At 50.0% G+C, this 20,685-nt stretch overlaps 1 protein-coding gene across 1 annotated transcript in view; it reads left to right on the plus strand.

Annotated features, from left to right (window-relative positions):
- LOC140914503 (hyaluronidase-4-like) overlaps positions 1 to 20,685 on the plus strand; it is a 31,975-nt gene that overhangs the window by 7,691 nt on the left and 3,599 nt on the right. Inside the window, exons 2-3 of the mRNA XM_073352467.1 lie at positions 17,308 to 18,316; positions 20,433 to 20,522. Of these exons, the coding sequence (XP_073208568.1) occupies positions 17,308 to 18,316; positions 20,433 to 20,522 (1,099 nt within the window). The remainder of the gene's footprint in view (positions 1 to 17,307; positions 18,317 to 20,432; positions 20,523 to 20,685) is intronic.

Genomic DNA, 20,685 nt, shown 5'->3' on the forward strand with positions numbered 1-20,685 from the left:
TAACTGGGGTTTAGAGCAATCTGTATGTTAAGATCAGCTGCTTACTGGGGAGCTGAATCTGAGGATACCCTTGCCCAAATGACTACCAGTTTGCCCCTGTTATGGCACAGCAGTGATCTTATGACAGATGAGGATTACAGAGCCTTTAGAAAATTTAAAGATGCTCAATGTGAGGGATTGAATAATGAGAACTCCTTAATCTAATGACCCCAAATTTTCACCACAAACACTACCCCAGCCTCAGCTGTGGCATACCAGTTTTCAAGACAATCTTCCTCTGCATGTGGACTTTACAGCACTTTTATTTTTAAAGCTATCTTTAATTAATTTAATGGGCGGGGGAGGGAGGGAACGTTTTTTATCTTGGGAATCCTTTGACTAAATGACCTCCGCTTGCACCCCTAACCCTACCCCTTACCCCAGCATGACATATCAATGTTATGTGGGGCAGTAGCATACCCCAGTTAAGGTTACACCTAAATTTCCATTTTAACCGGGGTGAAAAATTCTACAGCAATCCAGTCTTTTGGGTCAAAGTATATTTAAGGTTTAGTGTAGCCTGTGCACAGCTTGATTTTTCTATGGCCGTTTGCGGGGGGGGCTGTATCTCGTTTGCTATGACTGCTTTAAAAAGGGCCACTCAACTAACAGAAAATACAGCACTTTGAAGAGTGAAATTGATAGATGTGAACACTTGCGTCAAACGGCATGCCTGCCCTGTAGCACGCCCTTCTGGCCAGCATGTTTCTGCCAAACTGGCCTCAGTTTCCCCTTCACTCAGGGCCCTGTACAAAGGCCAAACAGTCCAGATATTCAGAACATTTCCCTGCTGGCATCCACTTGATTAAGTCCTGCACAAAGTCTTTTAAAATAAATCTCAAACTTACCAAGTCTTCATTGCAGTCTCAGCTGGTCCCAGCCCCTCCTCCCTGAGGGTTTGTCTTCCTTGTTGCACATGTTGCCTGCAGTGTGCTTAACATGCTGATTCATTATGTATCTAGACTTCAAACATACGAAACTGATTCACCTTTAAAAATTATTCAAATCCTGATAGCAACTATTACTCATCTTTTATCCAATACAGAAGCTTCCTCTTAGGGTATGTCTAAACTACGAAATTAGGTCGAATTTATAGAAGTCTTTTTTTTTAGAAATTAGTGTGTGTGTGTCCCCACAGAAAATGCTCTAAGTGCATTAACTCGGCAGAGTGCTTCCACAGTACCGAGGCTAGAGTCGGAGTGTTGCACTGGGGGTAACTATCCCACAGTTCCCGCAGTCTCCGCTGCCCATTGGAATTCTGGGTTAAGATCCCAACGCCTGATGGGGCTAAAACATTGTCGCAGGTGGTTCTGGGTACATATCGTCAGGCCCCCGTTCCCTCCCTCCCTCCGTGAAAGCAAGGGCAGACAATCGTTTCGCGCCTTTTTCCTGAGTTACCTGTGCAGACGCCATACCACTGCAAGCATGGAGCCCGCTCAGCTCACTGTCACCGTATGTCTCCTGGGTGCTGGCAGACGCGGTACGGCATTGCTACACAGCAGCAGCAACCCATTGCCTTGTGGCAGCAGACGGTGCAATAGGACTGGTAGCCGTCATCGTCATGTCCGAGGTGCTCCTGGTCGCCTCTGTGAGGTCGATCAGGAGCGCCTGGGCAGACATGGGTGCAGGGACTAAATTTGGAGTGACTTAATCAGGTCATTCTCTTTAGTCCTGCAGTCAGTCCTATTGAACCATCTTATGGTGAGCAGGCAGGTGATACGGATTGCTAGCAGTCCTATTGTACCATCTTCTGCCGAGCAGCCATGGAAGGTGGATGGCATGCAGTCCTTCTGCACCGTCTGCTGCCAGCCAAAGATGTGAAAGATAGATGGAGTGTATCAAAACCAGAAATAGACCAGATTTGTTTTGTACTCATTTGCAACCCCGCCCCCTGTCTAGGGGACTCATTCCTCTAGGTCACACTGCAGTCACTCACAGAGAAGATGCAGCGAGGTAAATCTAGCCATGTATCAATCAGAGGCCAGACTAACCTCCTTGTTCCAATAAGAACAATAACTTAGGTGCACCATTTCTTATTGGAACCCTCCGTGAAGTCCTGCCTGAAATACTCCTTGATGTAAAGCCACCCCCTTTGTTGATTTTAACTCCCTGTAAGCCAACCCTGTAAGCCGTGTCGTCAGTCGCCCCTCCCTGCGTCAGAGCAACGGCAAACAATCGTGCATCTGAGTTGAGAGTGCTGTCCAGAGTAGTCACAATGGAACACTCTGGGATAGCTCCCGGAGGCCAATACCGTCGAATTGTGTCCACAGTACCCCAAATTCAACCCGCCAAGGCCAATTTAAGTGCTAATCCACTTGTCGGGGGTGGAGTAAGGAAATCGATTTTAAGAGCCCTTTAAGTCGAAATAAAGGGCTTTGTCGTGTGGACGGTTGCAGGTTTACATCGATTTAACGCTACTAAATTCAACCTAAAGTCCTAGTGTAGACCAGGGCTTACAAACAGGACTAAAGGTTGGTGGTTTCTTTACTTCTCTGTATTATTGGACTGGATAATGGCCTTGCCTTTAAAGACCTTACTGCAACCTCTTCACACTGCAGGAGCTGAAAATAAGACTGAACAATCTGTTCTTAATTGTGTATATAAGGCTCTGCATGGATGTATCTATGGAGTTCAGTGTTTCAGCAACCCAAAAAAAAACAAAAAATACACCATTTACCTAAAGCATGGCCTTCTCCTTAGGCTTTCCCCCTTAGTATCTTCCTCTGTTGCCTTAGGGCCCTGCAGGAATCTTCTTACTCTCCACAGTGCCTGCAAGTATCTACCAGCCACCTGGCAGCTGTCTCCCCCTTTATAAGACTCAGGTGCCATCCCTTAAGCCTAGTAGGACAGCAGGTAATAAGCCCAGATGCACTAGCGTGCTCTCCCTCTAAAAGGTGCCAATCACCCTAAGACTCCTTGGTTTGTGTGGACTGGATGAATTGTTCCAGAAAGCTATTTATTTTTCATGATAAACATGTTAGTGTTTCGACTGAAAACAGTCAATGTTGACCACATGCCAGTCCTTAGAATAGGTCTTTCATTATGGGTGCCTTTCTTGATGCTCAGCAACCCCTTTGATCATGCAGACATTGATGAGAATCACAGCTACTTGCTTTTCTTTGATCACACCCAGTCCCACCATTCAGGACGGGGGTGTGGAGCAGGCAGCATGATTACATTGCCCTAATGCTGTTGCTCACTAGAGTCTTTCAGCTTCCATCTATTTAATTAATGCTATTTTCCCTAACAATACTTCTAAAATAAAATTTGAATAATAATGTGGGTTGTAGGACACTTTGACATATCAGGTCTCAACAGAAGCTTTGACCTTAGGGCTAAACTTGCAAGAGGCAAGTTTTGTAGAAGGCAGGTACAGAGCAACTAACATTCCCAATGTTCTCAGAGAGCTGCTAAGGGGTCAGACTCAGAGCACATGGATACTGGGTGGGTTCAAAACCACAGCACGTCACCTTGAGCAAACCATTTATTCTGATGTCAGGCAACTGGCAAACACGCTGGCTTGTACCAGAGTGCCAGTCCTGCTGCACACACCCAAGTGACTTTCTCTGGCTCATCAGCTTGGCTCAAGCCACCTTGTAGAATAACCTTTTAAACACTGGTTTCAGAGTAGCAGCCCTGTTAGTCTGTATCCGCAAAAAGAAAAGGAGGACTTGTGGCACCATAGAGACTAACCAATTTATTTGAGCATAAGCTTTCGTAGCTCACGAAAGCTAATGCTCAAATAAATTTGTTAGTCTCTAAGGTGCCACAAGTACTTCTTTTCTTTTAAACGTTGCTTCCCCAAAGGGACAGTGGGTGCCAGACCTGAGCTGAGATCAGTCACCATAGGGTGCTGCTATCCCAGTTTTGGGAGCGTGGCAGCAGAGCCATGATAGGATGTGAACCAAAAATGTTATAAGAACCATAAACATTTGTTGTGACATTTTTGAAGGGGGTTCTGTTTTGGGAACCCCTTGCTCAAGTTACCTTAAGTTTTGAACACTCTCCCCATAAGGTACAGCAATTGACAAGACACTGTGACTGAGCCCGTGGAGCACTTTGAAATCGCATCTGTTAAACAGTAAGTGAATCTCAGCCTTACTGGTGGTGGGGCAGTACCACCCCTCTGATAACACTGCTGTCATAAGGCCTGGTCAAAACCCCATCCTAGTCAACAGAAAGACTCCCATGGACTTCAATGGGCTTTGCAGCTGATCTTCCACTGTGAAATCCTCCCAGGTACAAGGAAGGATAATGGTGCAGAGTGTAGCCAACCCTCATGCCTGACCTTTGCAAGCCCTCCCCACACCCTGACCTACAAGCAGTCAGAGTGAGAGCAGAGGGGCTGCTGCTGGACAGGATGGAGGGCCAGAAGCATTCTGCAGAGCTGCTCTGAGCCCCACGGCTGGGTTTTGTAAGTCATTGCTCCGCTCTGTTCCCCATGGTGGAGAGGCCATGCAGAGTAGGCCATCATTTTTAATTGGCATGAACTGGGGTCTATCTGGAGCTGCTGTCAGTCTCTGGTAGCTCCTTGTTGTTGAGCATGGTGATGGCCAAGTTTCCCCTTTATTTAGCCAATCACCATTTAATCCATGGCTGGTAGTTCCTTGCTATGCCTCCAGCCAGGTGGTTAATAGTCTTTGTCTCCCATCTCAGGGCAGAAAAGAGTCTAATAGGTCAGGAGGCCAGTAATCTTAGCAAAGGGTCAACAGACTCCACCTTTTGGGGTTCAGGCCCCACTAACTCCTCTGCTGGGGAACCCAGGCTCAACCACACCTCAGGGGCCCTGTGTGAAGAAGTTGCAACCAGTTTCTCCAAGTGCCTGCCTGCCTCTGACCACACCTGTCCAGCAGGCTGTTTCCCAGACTCATTCTGTGAGCTTCTGCCTCTGAAGGTCCAGCTACCTGGCTAGCTTCCCATAGTCCATTGCTAAAGGGCCCTGATTTCAGTAGTTCCTCAGCCACTGCTACCCTGCAGCCTTTTTCTGATCCCAGCTGTTGCAGAGCCTCTACTCAGCCCCAGTGGAGGAGGCAGCTCATCTCCCTGTTCGTCCTTTAGCAGCTGGGACAGCATGACCGGGTCTAGGCCAAACTGGGTCTGACAATAATCAAAGAGCTTCAGTTCTGCTGCCCACATTTCAGTCAGGGATATCTTTAAATCAAATAGAGCTGAACTTACTTGCTTCCCTCCCTTAACTCCTCACGGCCAGGAAGATATTTGAATTTTAGTAGGTTAAATCATCAGAGGCCATCGGGCAAAGTGTAGCAGGTTGTTCATGCACTGTCCGTGTCAGGGGGATTTGCAGGGTTAGCATTATAGGTGGGTCAGACATTAGAGACACTAAGGGGGGCGTGGGTCTCATGCTCTTACCATACATTCCTCCCAGAAAAAGCTTGTTAAATTTTGTTGTGTTTAATTAAAATAAGGGCACCCTGGTGCCCAGAGGAGAGAGCAAATCGCTCTTGTTTGGATGGCACTGGATTGTGAAATGAAGCGCAGCAGGTGGGGCTGTTCTGTGTGGGTTTCAAGAGATTGCTTAGCCAGCTGCTTCTCACAAATGTGGGGCGGCTCTCTTCTTTCTTGCTTCTGAGGCTACATCTACAGCTTCCCACCTCCCACTCCTTTTCCCCCACTGAGCTGTGAAGAATTCTTGGACAAAGGTGTTATTGTCTCTCTTACAGTGGGAACCCCGACATGCTGGAGGGCAGGACTGATGGATGATGTGCATCACTCTTGCATTGGTAGAGAACTGTACAGTTGAACACAGCTTGTGCTAATAGTATTAATTCCTGGCTTGCTCCTCTTGGGGTCTGATTTTCCTGGAAGTGTTGTCATTGCCTTGCCCTCTAGTAGCTGAAGACTTGGGGGATATTAATGCTGGAGCCGCTGTCAGCTTATGGACATTCTCCTTTAGCTCAACACTGGATCCACAGTTCAACTCCCAGCAGGGACAAATTCTGTCCCACCTCACTGACCAATATTGTCCTGCACTGCTGACTTCCAGTGAATGCCCCTCTTGGCACAATGAAGATTCTGACTTAGTGACTGGCAAGCTACTGTAACCCACAAAAGCCAACCCACTCCATGCCATTGTTGGTGATGGGCAAGCCATGTGTCACTGGATGAAGCTAGTTGGAGAGACCCTCTAGAGTGGTTGCCCCTCTGATCATGAGCAGAGTTTAGGCAGATGTTGTCAGGAACCACCAGAGACAGTTATCCTCTGCCTTATCATTTCACAGCATTTCCTTGGCAGGGAGGGAGAAGACCATCCTATACAAAGACATTCATACAAGTTAAATAGAGCACTTCGTTATTTAAACCTGTGTCAGGTGGCAGCAACTCATGCTCTCATTTGGCACAGCGCTGGCGAACGTGGCATAGTTCAATATTCCTGGGATTTCCATTAAAGAGACAGTACCAACTCAATTTAGGCCCCAGATTTAGGGGCAGTACAGGTAATGCTTGACATGGCTTGAGCCCAGTAGAAATGTTTCCAATCATTTATATTTTTAGAAGAAGCAGATTTATTCAGCGTGGAATGAAATGTTCCCCTGCAGCGGTCGCAACCTGAATGCAGTTTGTGCTAGTGTGTGAGAGCCAGACCATGACACTGAACCTGACTGGGAACAAATGCACATGTCCAACCAGTATATTTGCACTCTCCAGCCCCAGTGAGGAGCCCAAAGTAACTCACCCATGTCTGTGGGGGAAAGCAAGTGAGATTCTGTAATACGTTTGGATCATAACCCAGCTAAGACTTTTTTGTTTCAAACATGATGTAAAACCCAAGTGTCCCTGTTCAGAAAGGGGGCGTTAAATCATAGCCAGCAAACTCAGGGGCATCTGTGAGGATGGCAGTCCAGCGTGGGGGAAGGATAATGCCTGGCCCATAAGAGGCCATGCAGCTGGAGGCTCCAGGAGGCATAAGAGCCCAGATCCTCAAAGGAATTTAGTCTCCTCACTTCCACTGAGTTCAGTGGAATACTTTTCAGGCTCTGGGCCAAGGAGCTTTTCCCTCACACCGTGTGTGATTCTTGTGAGGGCCAAGGGTCACTGCACAGTGGGGAGAGCAGGGGCCACAGCCACCCCATTGTCCCTGATGCTGCATGGCACCTCAAACAGAGCAGATGGCAGTGCAGCTATGGCACCCTGGAGTAGGACTGGCACCACCAGTGGAGTAAGTTGTTGCACCCCCTACTGGATCCCCTGCTCCTTCCCCTTATGTGCTGGGCAGCTCTGAGCAGTATCCTGCAAAATACCTGCCAGGGCTCTTACAACATACTGCCAGTGCAGCTCTGGGCCATGGACTGTGCCTTAAAGAGCAGAGTATGCTCCTTCAGCTTGATGGCTCAGGAGATTGGCAATGGGCTACCAAGGATTTCATCTCTAGGCTGCGTTTCAAATCCAGCCCAGTTCTGTAGCAACTGACAGTTGTGACCAGCAGCCCGCTGTGCTTCAATGGCCTCTCTGAAATCCCTCAATAGCGAGGAGGGTTAACAGACTGGCACAAGTAAAATAGGCCAGTGCTGAGGTGTTAGCACTCCAGTCCGCTAGACCCTCACACCAACTCCCTGCAGCGTAAAGGGAGGGAATGGGCAGGAGTTCATTAGCAGGTTGTGTGAATGAACGTGTAGCATCAATGGGCAAGCCATGAGCACGTGAGCCCCAGCCACTCAGAGTCATTCACAAAGAACCAGCTTAGCTGTTCTCCCCTGGCTTGAAGGGATCTGCGCACTCTGGAGACAATGCAGAAAAAAGCCCCAGATTCCCTAGCAAGAGCAGCTCAGCTTTAAATGATCTCATACACTTTGTTCTGACAGCACCTGGTTCTACTCTGAAAAGGGACTGTGTCCAAACAGCATCATCTTACTGAAATACCAGCTCCCCATGTGAGCTGGGAGTCCGCTCAGCCAGCGTCAGAGGAGACAGAAATGCGATGTCGCTGCTTTTCATTCCTGTTAGTGGGGCTGGCTGGCTCATAGTTAGAAATAAACTTGGAAACAGAGCCCATTTGATCTGGGACCCCTGGGAGCAGATATCCAGGGACCCAGGCCAGTCAGAATCACTTATCACGGTTGAGCCAGACTATATGAAACCCCCTTACCATCTAGAACGTGACCAAAACCTGCCAAGCACCTAGAGTATATAGACTGAGCATTGGTTCCCTCTGGTTTTTAACCTGTCGAGATGGTTGCCTACCAACCTATTCTCAGTCCCAGGCATGCAGGCGGGAGGCCACTTTCCAGGAAGAGCAGGGGAAAGGTGGGCATGGAGAGACAGCGCTGCCCTCCCCGTCTGCAAACCAGGGACTGAATGAGCTGAGCGTAGTAGAGTCTCCGTGCCACTGAATGAACACACACGCCACAGTCAAGCATGAGGATAGCCTGGAGGAGGTACTCATAAACACAGCTGTTCTAGCAAGCACACAGACATGGATTGTACCACTTCAAAGGCAGGGGTGGGCAGCCACAGGTAGACCCCCCTCCCCTGCAGTTCTGATGGTCTTAGCATCACCTACTTAGTGGCTCTCAGTGCAAAACTCATCTGCAAATGCATCTGAAAGTGGTGCAGACGAGAGGCACTGAGCTACCTTGGGCAGCTTGGGAGCTGGGAAATCAGTGCAAGCCAGAGTGGACCCACCCTGGGAGCTGGGTTAGCAGGTGCCTTGATATTCCAGGTCTCAGCTTTAAAAAAAAAAAAAAAAAATTTGAAGGACAGCACATTAAAGTGGTCAGGGCACTGCTGGGAGGAAAAAGGGGGCGCAGGGACAAGCTCACGGCCATGGCTGCAAAACCCCTCTGGTAGGTGAATCCATCTCTCTCTTTCTTTCTCTCCATTCATTTTCCTGCTGGGTTATTTTATTACATTGTTTTTCTTCAAAGGCAAAGGAGCGAGGGCTGCGCTTGAAACCTTCAGGATTCACCTGTCGGAGCTCGCACAGCATCAGCAGTTCTCTTCCAGCTCCTGGCCCAAGGGCAGCTGAGAATAAGATGGGAGAGGGATATTACCCCATCCATCGGCTGGGGGCAGAGGGGGAGGGGAAGGGTGAGAAAGAGGTGCAAGTTTTTCAATGACCCAGGATGTTTCTCTCTTTCTCATATATACACACACATCCGGCAGATAGAGGCGATTTCCACCCCGCCACTGCTCTCTGTCCAAGTGCTGTGCATAGTAAGTGAGTTTAAGAGCCAGGAGAAATTGGAAATAAGATTTACACAGAGAAGGGGCTGGGGAAATTAGCTGCATAGATCGGTGGTTGAGTATGCTGTGATATAGAGCGCAAAGGGGGAGCCAGGGAGATTACCATCCTCTCCTCTAAACTGTCTCTTTCTCTTCCCTGGTTGTGAACATGCCATAACTTCCTAGATTAGGCAATGCATTTTTCCTTCCTCTATAGATTTTTCCCCCATCCCGGTGCAGTTTGCATTATCATTTGCTAAATATATGATGACACTCTGGCCATAGCTTCCTGACCTTTGTATGACTTCCTCCCCCATAGGAATTGCAGATACATTTCTGGCTACAAACAGCTTTTTATTGATCTCCCAAGTGAGGGTGTAGCAAAAAATCAGGGACAACTGTTTTTAAAAAAATTATTACTTGATGTGAAAATAATGTTGTTTTCTTGCTACATTTCAGCAACTTGTCGTTAAACATTTGTCTTCTAGGGACCAGATTCTGATCTGATTCCAATTTTATACCAATGTAACTCTATTAACTTCTGTGCTCTTTCTCCTGATTCACACCAGGTTTTAAATAAGCTCAGATTCTGGTCCTGAATATCTTTCATGTACACAAGAAATACTTAATGTTGATTTTTTTTTTTAAAACAAGGAAAATCATAAGTCCCTCTAAACTTGAGCAATTATTGTTAAAACAACAGCTCTTTAGTTTTGGTTTTTCATACAATAATCTAATTCAGAGAGAACCTTAGCACATAGCAATTTTCTTTTAAATAATTTTTCTTCTTTCCACCTTATATGGAAAAAGCTGGGGAATAGGTGAAATAAGAATGAAAGAAATAATTTTTAAAGAGATGAGATATTTGTTTGTTTCCTTTGTACGCTTGCATGGAATAAGATTCTGCTGAGTAGCACAGGATCTGGCTGTTCCAGCTGGTGTGTAGTGTAGAGCATGTGTAGTATTCAAATCTGTGTTCTTCCCTGGGAAAAACTTCTAGAGAAGCTCATCCAGAGGGACAGATGTGGTGGTGAAAAGCACAGAGGTTGTTAGTGGATAATGGTATTCCAGAGTTTTCATGCAGCTGTCCCCTTAAAAACCATACACCAATGGCCACAAACACTCTAGCTGCCGCTGCTGTTAGGCTGAGGTTAGAGCTATTCTGTAAGAGATGTGTGTGGAGCAATGGCAGAGGAGCTAGGGGATTTCCCACTGGAAAATGGGAGAGTGCTGAGGGTCATTTTGTGCATTTATAATATCACCCCAGGCAAAAATCTTCATTATGCCTGGCCTTTAGGGGGAAAGAATCTGTCCCTGCATTCAAAGTGCCCTTTAGAGAACATTGTACTCTTCTCAAACCCACGTGTGTGAGACAAGCACCTTGAGAATCCAAGAGAAGGGCTTGCTTTACAACAACGTTCCAAAGTACAGGCCTGCAGAGTCACCCAAACAACCCTAACTCTGCTCCCCCAGAAGCACCACTTAATAACAAGGACACCCAGAAAGAGACAGCAGTATCCATCCATCACATAGACTCTTGACCACAAAAGTACTGATATCTTAATGAGCCCATGTGATCGATGGGTGAGGTTGGATCACACCAACCCACTACCATGGCCAGAGGTGTCTGGCCACAGACACTTTACAAAGTGATAGTGATGCCTTGGTAAGCATGCATCAAACCGATGGGTGTATATAATACAGGTGTTCTGGAATGTACAGAAGTGTCTTACCCAGGTGTTGCCCCTCAACCCTGCCTCCTGACACAAAAAAAACTCACCTGAGTTTAGTGATGCTTTCAGCCCTGACTAGCTGGGGCATGGATTCCTTTTCCTGGGTTCCTTTTCCACTTGGGCTGATGATCCGCCAGCATTGCAGTGAGGAAGCAGGCTAAATTACGTGAGTGCTGATCGTCCTCCACTATTTCCCCCATGTACCCAGAAGGACAGACAAGTTCTCCCACAATTCACTGGGAAAGACTCATGCAGCAGCTCAGGTTTCTGCAGCACACAGAACCCTGGGGGTGTTTCCCATAATTCCTAGCAGCGCACAGAGGGGAGTGGGGACCAGTGAGTGGAGCTGTGTCAGGAATTCTTTTGTAAAAAGAAATTGTGTCAAAAAATGCAAATTCATCAAACCTGAAACTTCCCGCAGGATCATGTTATTTTCAATGACTTATTTGATATAGGAAGGCAGATTAGGGGGGAAAGTTTTGGAAAATGTCAAAATAGCCCATTTCAACAATTCTGGAAGGAAACAGTCCGACTTCGGGTTCGCAGCGACTTACCTTTTGAACTCTTATTTAATTTTTAGTTACATTTTTAAGTGGAACAAAATGAAATGTTTCAAAGTTATCAACATTTTAAACATTTTAAAAGATCCAAACCAGCATTTTTTTCCAGGGTTTCTGTTCAGGCACATTTTCAAGATTTTGACTGCCCGTCCCAGTTCAGGAGGGGAATATTTTTCAAATGCTCTAAAATCCTTGTGGGTCAGGAAAACCATTTCCCACCCAGTTCTGTCAGTGAGAGCACAATACACAGAACACAGTAATTCGGGTTCAACTTTGTAGTGTGGCTGCTCACACCTGGGCTAGGCTAACCTAGGTGCTCAGTCTACCTGGGGGCCAGCCACCTAGGCTAACTCTGCAGTGAAGGCACCTGTCACAGCTGGGTCATGGGCAGCCAGACCTAGTGGTCAGAGCTGGAGTCCACAGTCATGAAACAGAAGTAGAGAGTCTGCTGATTCAGGCTACCAGCAGGTCAGAAGTAGGAGACAAACTTGAGATCAGAACCACGAGTCGGTAACCAGAGTCAGGCCAGGTCAGGATACCGGGAGGTCAGAGGCATGAGACAAACTGGTGATCAGAACCACAAGTCAAACACCAGGAGTCAAGTTGGGATGGGGATGCCAGGAACTCAAGCTCAGGGAGCAGGAGCAGGGTGGACCTCCACTTGTTCAGACAGATTCCTGTTCCTGCTGCTGGCTTAAGTAGGGTCAGCAGGCCAATCAGCTGCTCTGGGACTCCGCCAATAGGGTCTTAGGGGTGGAGCCTCAGACTCGGGCTGGGGTTGATGGGTCCTAGGTAAGCAGTTATCAGCAGGCTGCCAAGTGGAGTGCATGGAGAAGGTCTGATCCTGCAGACTAAGGTTCAAGGCTTAGGGCTCATGACAACACCCTATGTGATAGCATCAAAATAACTGCTATCTCTCCCCCAAAACCAGTCCAAAGCATTTCTCCTACCAAAGGGCATCGGCATAAATCCAGTCTGATGTTTGTACACAGAGAGAATGAGGCAAAAAGCCATTGGAAAAATGGTCTGAAAGTGCATAGGTGAAATCTATAGCCTCAGCATCTCCAAAATGCCTTTTGTGAGTTTTGTCCCAACCTTTCCAGACGTAGTCTCCCTCAGGATGAATTGTGGCATGTAAAATTTCAGGTGGTTTGGATTGTTTTAGAGGCAGTTTGTTTGTTGATATTAAATTGGCTTTATAGCTGGGAAGGAAGGAAGGGAAAGGAAGAAGAGAAAACCAGCTATGAGTCAAGTCACTTAATGCACTACTGGAAGGGCTCAGACACTTTGGTGATGAGGGGAAGCTAAGGAATAGATGAGAATCTCTCCATAAAAATACAGCTTTGCTGTAGCCCCCTTCCATTTGAACATCTCCACCTTTCAAAGGTGAGGATCTAAATCTTTTATAACTGATTTAGGATCCTCTGGTACATTCCAAGACCCCTGATCTAGCACCATCTGTCACGGAGGCAGGCAAAGCCAAGAAGGGAGATCTTTGCCTCCTTTGAGGGGTATGTGAAGCCCTCCCAGACTGCTTGGGCTGCTGCTGGTAGCCATGCCTGGAAGCTAATTGCTGAAACCGCTCCTTGTGGCTTTCCTGTGAGGAGATCATAGAATCATAGAATATCAGGGTTGGAAGGGACCTCAGGAGGTCATCTAGTCCAACCCCCTGCTCAAAGCAGGACGAATCCCCAATTAAATCATCCCAGCCAGGGCTTTGTCAAGCCTGACCTTAAAAACTTCCAAGGAAGGAGATTCCACCACCTCCCTAGGTAACTCATTCCAGTGTTTCACCACCCTCCTAGTGAAAAGGTTTTTCCTAATATCCAACCTAAATCTCCCCCACTGCAACTTGAGACCATTACTCCTTGTTCTGTCATCTGCTACCACTGAGAACAGTCTAGAGCCAGTCTAGAGATGATTGAACCTCCCTTAATGCTGTAGTTCTTGGGGTCTTTAACGTCTCTAAGGCCTCATCTGTCTTAGCACCAAAGACAGCAGTTCCTACCAGAGGCAAATCCAGTATTTTTTCTTGAACCTCTGTGAAAAGACCTGAACTCCTGAGCCACAGATTTCACCACAGATTAAAGGACGCTTCAGATTCAAAGGGCATCCAGGTGAGTCTTAGCCTGTATCCCCCCATGTGGGCCAGATAACCGTTCCTGTGGGACCGTATGCCTCCTCTTTGTACCCCCTCCCCACCGTTGGCTGCACGTCTCAGGGAGGAAGGCTCTGTTCCACCCCCATCATCCCCGGTCGAAGCCCCCTGGCATTACAGCTACTGCTCCTAGAGTTCCTGCCCCAGGCGCAGCTGAGAGCAACTTTTCCTCCTTGGCTGCTGCTCATTCCGCTCCTGGGCAGGTGTTTAGAAGTGGAGAGTGTGTGGCTGAGGGTGCTGAGCTCCCTGTCTTGCTCCTGGCTTTGCTGAGCATTGAGGTTGCTCAGGGGACGCCCAGCACCTCACAGAATCAGGCCTTTCACTTTACGGTAGAATGAAACAGGAAAAAACGGGGCCCTGACTATCGGCATCGCGCACCTCAGAGCACTAATGGGCATGGAGCGGTTCGTTCTCCCCAGCTAACCTACATTTCCACAAAGCTTTCCTAAGGGGGTGGGGGGCTGGAGAGGAGGGAAGACAGTGGTTGCCATGGTTACTCTGCTATCATTAACTCCACCAGGAACCTGCCAGGGGTTCTGGGTCTCATCTGCGGGAGTCGCCGCTGCTCCATTACAGTTTGCATGCTGTAATTAAGCAGCAAGGGGATCACATCTGCTGACACAGTGGCTGCATGAGTGGCAGGAACCTCCAGCTGCTCACTGAGTAGTGAGGCTGCTCAAGAGCTATGGGCTTGTCACATGCAGACAGCGCTACCTGTGGCCAAAGTGTTGGGCTGCCAGTCCCCCTCTCCTGCAGGACAAAGTAATCCGGGAGGTCACACAGGCAGACTGTGCCTAGAATAAACAGACGGTTCTTTGATGTCCTGCACATGCAGCTGGGAATCCCGGTACAGGGGGAAACGGGAGAGTCCTTCCAACTTTTGCACAAGCATTACCCGGGCAAGGCAAAGTCTCTGAGCGGGCAGCTGTGCTGATGCAGCACTGAGCGTGTGGCTTGAGGATGCCGGCTCAGACTCTCCTATGTTTACATGTATTCACTACATGAGTCTATTTCAGGGAGAGCTGGTAGCTCTGTGGATTGGCAGATAGCTGGCTTATAGAATTTTTCACCTCTAGGGTGCTAGTTCAAATACAAGCCAACAGTGACTGCAAGTCATCACCAGCTGATGTCTGTCTGTTGGGGTGGGCAAAATGAATTCAGTGACCTCAGTGGACAAGTGTCCCCATCATAGGGCCCACCAGGTCAGTTGGCCTAACTGCCCTGTGATGGCTGGCTCATGCCACCTTTGTGGCTTGTGAATCTCAGGGGCCAGCAAAGAGGAACTTTCACATTTGTAAACCCTGACAACTGCCATCCGCAGCAGCTGGAGATCAGAACCCAATCCCCCCCCCCCCCGCCCACCCCCAACTCCAGGCCCTGCAGCTTGTCATCTTCTTCCTCGCTGTTCTGTGCAGAACACGGTGGCTGCACCACTGCCTTCTATTTTGCTGGTCTGCTGCAGTGTTAGCTTCTTCCCAAGTCGTTCTGATAGCTTTCAGTTCTGCCTCTATTGTGTGTTTCCATGTTATCCTTGGTCTAGTCACCTCTTGATCTGGGGGTTCTCGTCCACCCGTCCAGGTATGTTGTTCTGCTCTTTCCTCCATGTATGTCCTAACCATCTCCATTTTCAGTCCGGAATTTCCTGCCTATCGGTTTCTGTTTCGTCCTCCTCCAGAGTGAGTTTTTCTGGCCATCTGACGCTGAGATTTGGCTGCAGAATCTTGTTTCAGAAAAGCAGGAATTTAGATAGGAAGAGCTTACTAGGTTCCTTGCATACACTTATGTTATACTGGCCCCACACCACCTGTACAAGGGGAATTCTCAGCCCAGAACTGGGGGGGGTCAGAATCTCCTCACTCCCCAGCTGTTTTATTCTAATTAAGGTAGCCACTTGTTCTTTTTTCCCTGAACCAATCGTGTCTGCTGCTCTGCTGAGTAAATCCTGCCTCGTGGGAGCCAGGCAGGTTCCTCATCAGTTCGGCTAATTAACAACGGGTTTAATACACTTTGCAGTTCTGAGGGCAATCGCCTCTCTCTGTCTGACAGCAAACTTCAGGACAGTTTCTCCCTCCTGCCCCCTAACCACCCTCCCTGCTGAGATAATCTTAGGGAAGGCTCACAGGAAAAGGCAGGAGGGGAGCAGCCCCTGGTGCAAACATTGAGGGGACGGGGGAAGAGCTGATGGATGGGGTGGCTGAGGTATTAAAATAAAGGCTACCCCTAATAGAATATGAACTTGCTGCCCCTGCAGAACAAGGCAGAGGCTTCAACCACAGGGCTGCACAAACTGTGCTAACAAGGCTTAAATTAGATATAGGTGAGCTCAGATTTTCTTAACTAAGGGCCTGCTCCTGAAAGGCATTCTCGACTCCCACCGACTGGGGTGAGAGCTGAGGACCCTCAGAGCTTGAGAGGGGGCTCTTGGCACCTTGCACAGGGGGCAGGGCTTTGGAAAGAACACAGATGAATGGGGTTTGCAAAGTAGTTTGTGAATCATCCCAGCGGGCCCCATCCCACTAACCCCTTTGCTTTACAGAGTTGGCGTGCCCCTGGGTCTGGTGGTACAGGGCTATGCTCAGTAAGCACCTGAACACTGGTGGGGCGGCATTCCAGTTGGTGGGTGCTTTGGTTCCTGCCCTGGTAGATCAGCAGGGCCTTAGTGGCTTGGGGGCAGGCGGGGCAGAGACAGCCTAGCGCTTAGCAGCCTGCGTGAATTGCAGTGCAAGCTGATCAATGACCCCAGCGCCAGAAGAAGAGCATCCCTCGCTCATCCATGCACATTTAAATTGAATTGCTCTGCAAATGAGCTTACTTAGGAGGGCAGCCTGTGGCGCAGAGGCAATTTGCAAACGAACAGTTCCCTTGGGGAGCCCTTTTCCCGCTCCAGGCCAGGGAGAACAGCAACGTTTGAGACCAGACAGATGCTTTGCCACTAGCTCCCCGTGAAGAGAAGCGACACCCTGAAACAAGAGAGCCAACCCAGAACAGGGTTGTATTGTGCTTTCTGTAGCACCATCCCCGTCTGCAGGGCTTCACAAGTGCTCAGAGATGCAGCCTTTGCCCTGGGATGCTGACGCTAACTCAGAGTGAAAGATTAGGGTCAGGTGTGGGCGCAGCTGGTGTCAGAGAGGAGATGGGGGGTGGTGAGGCAAAGGGAGGGAGTGTATCTCAAAGAGGTGAGATGGGGCAGTTAGGGGGCACCAGATGGGGAGGCCTCCTCAAGCACGGGGAGCAAGGTAACAAAGGTGGAAGGGCCCATGGGAATTAGTCAGCTAAATGCCTATGAGGATCTGGGCCAAGGTCCATTTGTGGGAGGAGAGCAGAAGGGGGCTGGGTGGGGAGCAGAGCTATAAGGGTCATGCGTTCGTACAACTCCTCAAAGGGGAGGAAGAGCAGCAGAAGCAGATCACTGCGAGGGCTGGGAAGGCGTCCCCATCCGCCCATGAGCTAATGTGCTGTAATTAGCTAAGTGCCTGGTGGTGGGGAGGGAAGGATGCCTGACTGGAGGGAGGGATGGTTTGCTGAGGTATAGATTACCTGGCCTTCTCTTCCCCTGCCAGGCCCAGTCTGGGATGAGCTGTCAGATTCCTGCCCACATTCCTGGACTGACTGACTCTCTTTTCCACCCTTCTTACAGCGGAGTGGAGCAAACTGCAGTGAGGCCCAGCTTGGGCAGGTTCCTGGCATGGAGCTCACCGGCCTTCAGGCTACATAAGTGCCCCGTGCACCACACCATGTTGCTGTTGCTGCTCCTGTGCCCCGAGCTGCCCAGGGGTCATAACCTAAAGCCATCCTTGCCCCCCATTGTGCCCGACCGGCCCTTTCTGGTGGCCTGGAATGCGCCAACGGCTCGGTGCTGGACTTCCTATGAGGTGCCCCTCAGCGTGGCCTCCTTCAGCCTCCTGGTGAACGCGCAGGAAGACTTCACAGGCGGCAACGTCACCATCTTCTACTATGACCAGCTGGGTCTGTACCCCTACTACCTGAACACCAGCACGCCGCCCGTGGCCGTCAATGGCGGCTGTCCCCAGAACGCCAGCCTGCTGGACCACCTGGACAAGATGGCCAGCGACATCGCCGCCACCATGCCCTCGGCCTCCTTCGCTGGCCTGTCCGTGATCGATTGGGAGAACTGGAGGCCCCAGTGGATCCGGAACTGGGACAAGAAGGACGTCTACCGGGCCATGTCCGCCCAGCTGGTGAGGCAAAGGAACCCACGCTGGCCCGACGAGCAGGTAGAGCTGGAGGCTAAGTGGGAGTTTGAGGCGGCTGCGGCCAGGTTCATGGCGGAGACCCTCAAGCTGGCGCAGTTGCTGCGCCCCGGCGGCTGGTGGGGCTACTACCTCTTCCCCGAGTGCTACAACTACCACTACTGGGATGACTTTGAGAACTTCACTGGGGGCTGCCCCCAGGTGGAGGTGCAGCGCAACAACAAGCTGCTGTGGCTGTGGGAGCAGAGCAAGGCGCTCTACCCCTCCATCTACATGGAGGAGGTACTGAGAGCCTCCCCGCAGGGCAAGAAGTTTGTGCAGGCCAAGCTAAGTGAAGCTCTGCGTGTGGCTCAGCTGCCCTCTGCCAACCACTCCCTGCCTGTCTTCGCGTACGCCCGGCCCTTCTACAGCTACACCCTGAAGGAGCTAACCCAGGTGAGATACCGTCCCTCCTCCTCCTCCCCACTCTCTGGGCATAGCAACCCCTGCAACTAGTCAACAGTAGGGAGCAAGTCCAGGACCTTCAGCCCTGACGGCGCTGGGAAGGAGCAGGTCACCGCTTTGTGCATCAGGCAGGCCTGGGGGAACGGGAAGGGACCATCAGGAATTTAATTCCATGTGAAGAGTTTAGCTTCATGTGATGGGGTTTCCCCCCTAGCCGTTCCCCTGTCCCCATCATGGCTGATCCCACATTAAATGCCAGCCACTGTGAGCAGGGGTCCAGGACGCTTGCACTGCACCACCATGGGGTCAGGGATCCTTTTTAAATTCTGCTATCCCCACTAATGACTAACTCCCAGTCCTGGCTTGGGCATGAATCCCTACTCGACCCCAACTAGCAAACACCACTTGCTAGGAGGATTCCAGCCATCCCATGGGCCTGGCCTTAGCCTTTGCATAACTGAGCTAACAAAGGTGGTGGTTACCCCCAGTCCTGCACAGTGCTAGGGATCAGCGTGAAGCCAGCAGGATTGAGGGTAACCACCACTCTGCCCCTTAGCAACCTGACAATGCAGAAGCCCCAGCTGCTGCCTAAGTAAGTTTCTTGGCTTGCACTGGGGAAATTCATCAGAAATTCCCTTGATTCGGCTAGAGCTGTTTCTACCACCCTTTTGCTTAGCTTTGTTTTTCTGCATGTTTTTTAACTCAAATGGTGTTAAAAGTGATTCCAGTCTTGTTTACACTGCAGCTTTGCCAGAAGTCTAGGTGAGCATCAGTGGGAACGTTTGATTAAATACAGTAGCCTCGTGTAGACCCAACCTGTCTATCTAGGGTTCTCCATTTGCTCCCCCTCAGTCCCTGTCCATCTGCAGTCTCACACATGCTGCAGACTGTCAGTCTTTCAGAGCTGAGGCGGGGGGAGAGAGAGTATAAAGATGGATGGTCAAAGTGGGGCAATTAACAACATAAGATCCCTTGCTCCGCCAGCCCTCACCCTAATCTTCCACCAAGCCTCTCTTGCTGTTTGATAAAGTTAATCTAACAGCATTTAAAGGCTGGGACCAAGAGCGGAAGAGCCAAAAGCAGGCCTTCCAGGGCTCACGAGCTTTCCAGCTGAATCTTTCAGGCCCAATGCATTGGACAAACAGCTGTCTACACGGAAGCTCTGAATGGGTCAAGGTATCGCTAATTACAACCGGCTAAAGAATGCGCTCAGGGGGATCAGCAGGGTGCTACAGAACCATTTACCTTCAGGTTACTGGTTCAAATCTGGAGCAGACAGGGACTGACCCAAAGCTGTTCCTAGTTTTCCACCCTGGAACGCCACAGAGCGAACGGGCTACGGAAGCTAATCTCCCCACTCTTTCCTACTCATGGCCCCTTCAACTCCTGGCTCAGGCACAGCTGCGGGCTGCCATAGGGAGCCTTGCGCACCTCTGCTGCCCCCTCTGCCCCTGTCCTGTGGAAAGCGAGCTCCTGTTTCCAGCACGGTTGCTCACTCACCCTCCGTAAATTCACATGAGTACTCGTCCCGCCCCCGCATACAGCGTTCTACACACTCAGTCAATGCTAAACGCCTATTACCCCACGCTCCATTTCCCAGCACTTTGCCCAGACCCTGGCTCGGCCCCGTCGTGCTTTCATGCTGCAGTGGGGGCTAGAGCTAGAATAAGGCCAGCTGCGCGGCGTGAGCTGTTGTACACCGTACAGCAGCGCTGTTAGAAACCCCGATTCTTCATGGGCACCTGTCACTGGGTCTTAAAACTCCCCCAAGGCTGCAACCTGGAGCCCTTCTGCCTTTCCCTCCCCTGAGGGCCCAAAGTGGTTTGGACTCGCACTCCGAACAATGAAAGGGAGGAGGCCTAACTGATATCCTGCCCTAGAGGGGGCTATCACAACCCCAGAGAGGGCCCTGCCCTGACCACCACTGAGCACTTGCCAGGCAGTAACCCCCCTACACAGGACCTTGCTGCTGTTTGGCAGCAGAACAGGGAAAGGAACTGAGTCACCTTGATGCTCGTGGGCCTGGCTTTGCCGGACTCTCTCGGCTGCCCAGCCAGCTTCTCTGTGCTTGGTGTTCTCACTGGGCTGCTGGTTTCTCTTGTTGCAGACAGACCTGGTGTACACGATCGGGCAGGCAGCAGCCATGGGGGCTCACGGGATTGTCCTCTGGGGAGGTGTGGAATATTCTCGCAACCAGGTAAGAAAGGCTGCTTGCGCGATTTTGCGGGGGAGACGACAAGGGGCATGCATGCACACCTGCATCTGGGATTGGGGCCCTTTACTTGCCCCCAAATGAATACCCCATAGCTCCTCCCTGCCTTAGCAGCAGGGGGCTAGATGCACCTCCCCCTGAGCACTGC

This window comes from Lepidochelys kempii, chromosome 7 (assembly GCF_965140265.1).
Source record: "Lepidochelys kempii isolate rLepKem1 chromosome 7, rLepKem1.hap2, whole genome shotgun sequence".
NCBI classification, from domain to species: Eukaryota; Metazoa; Chordata; order Testudines; family Cheloniidae; genus Lepidochelys; species Lepidochelys kempii.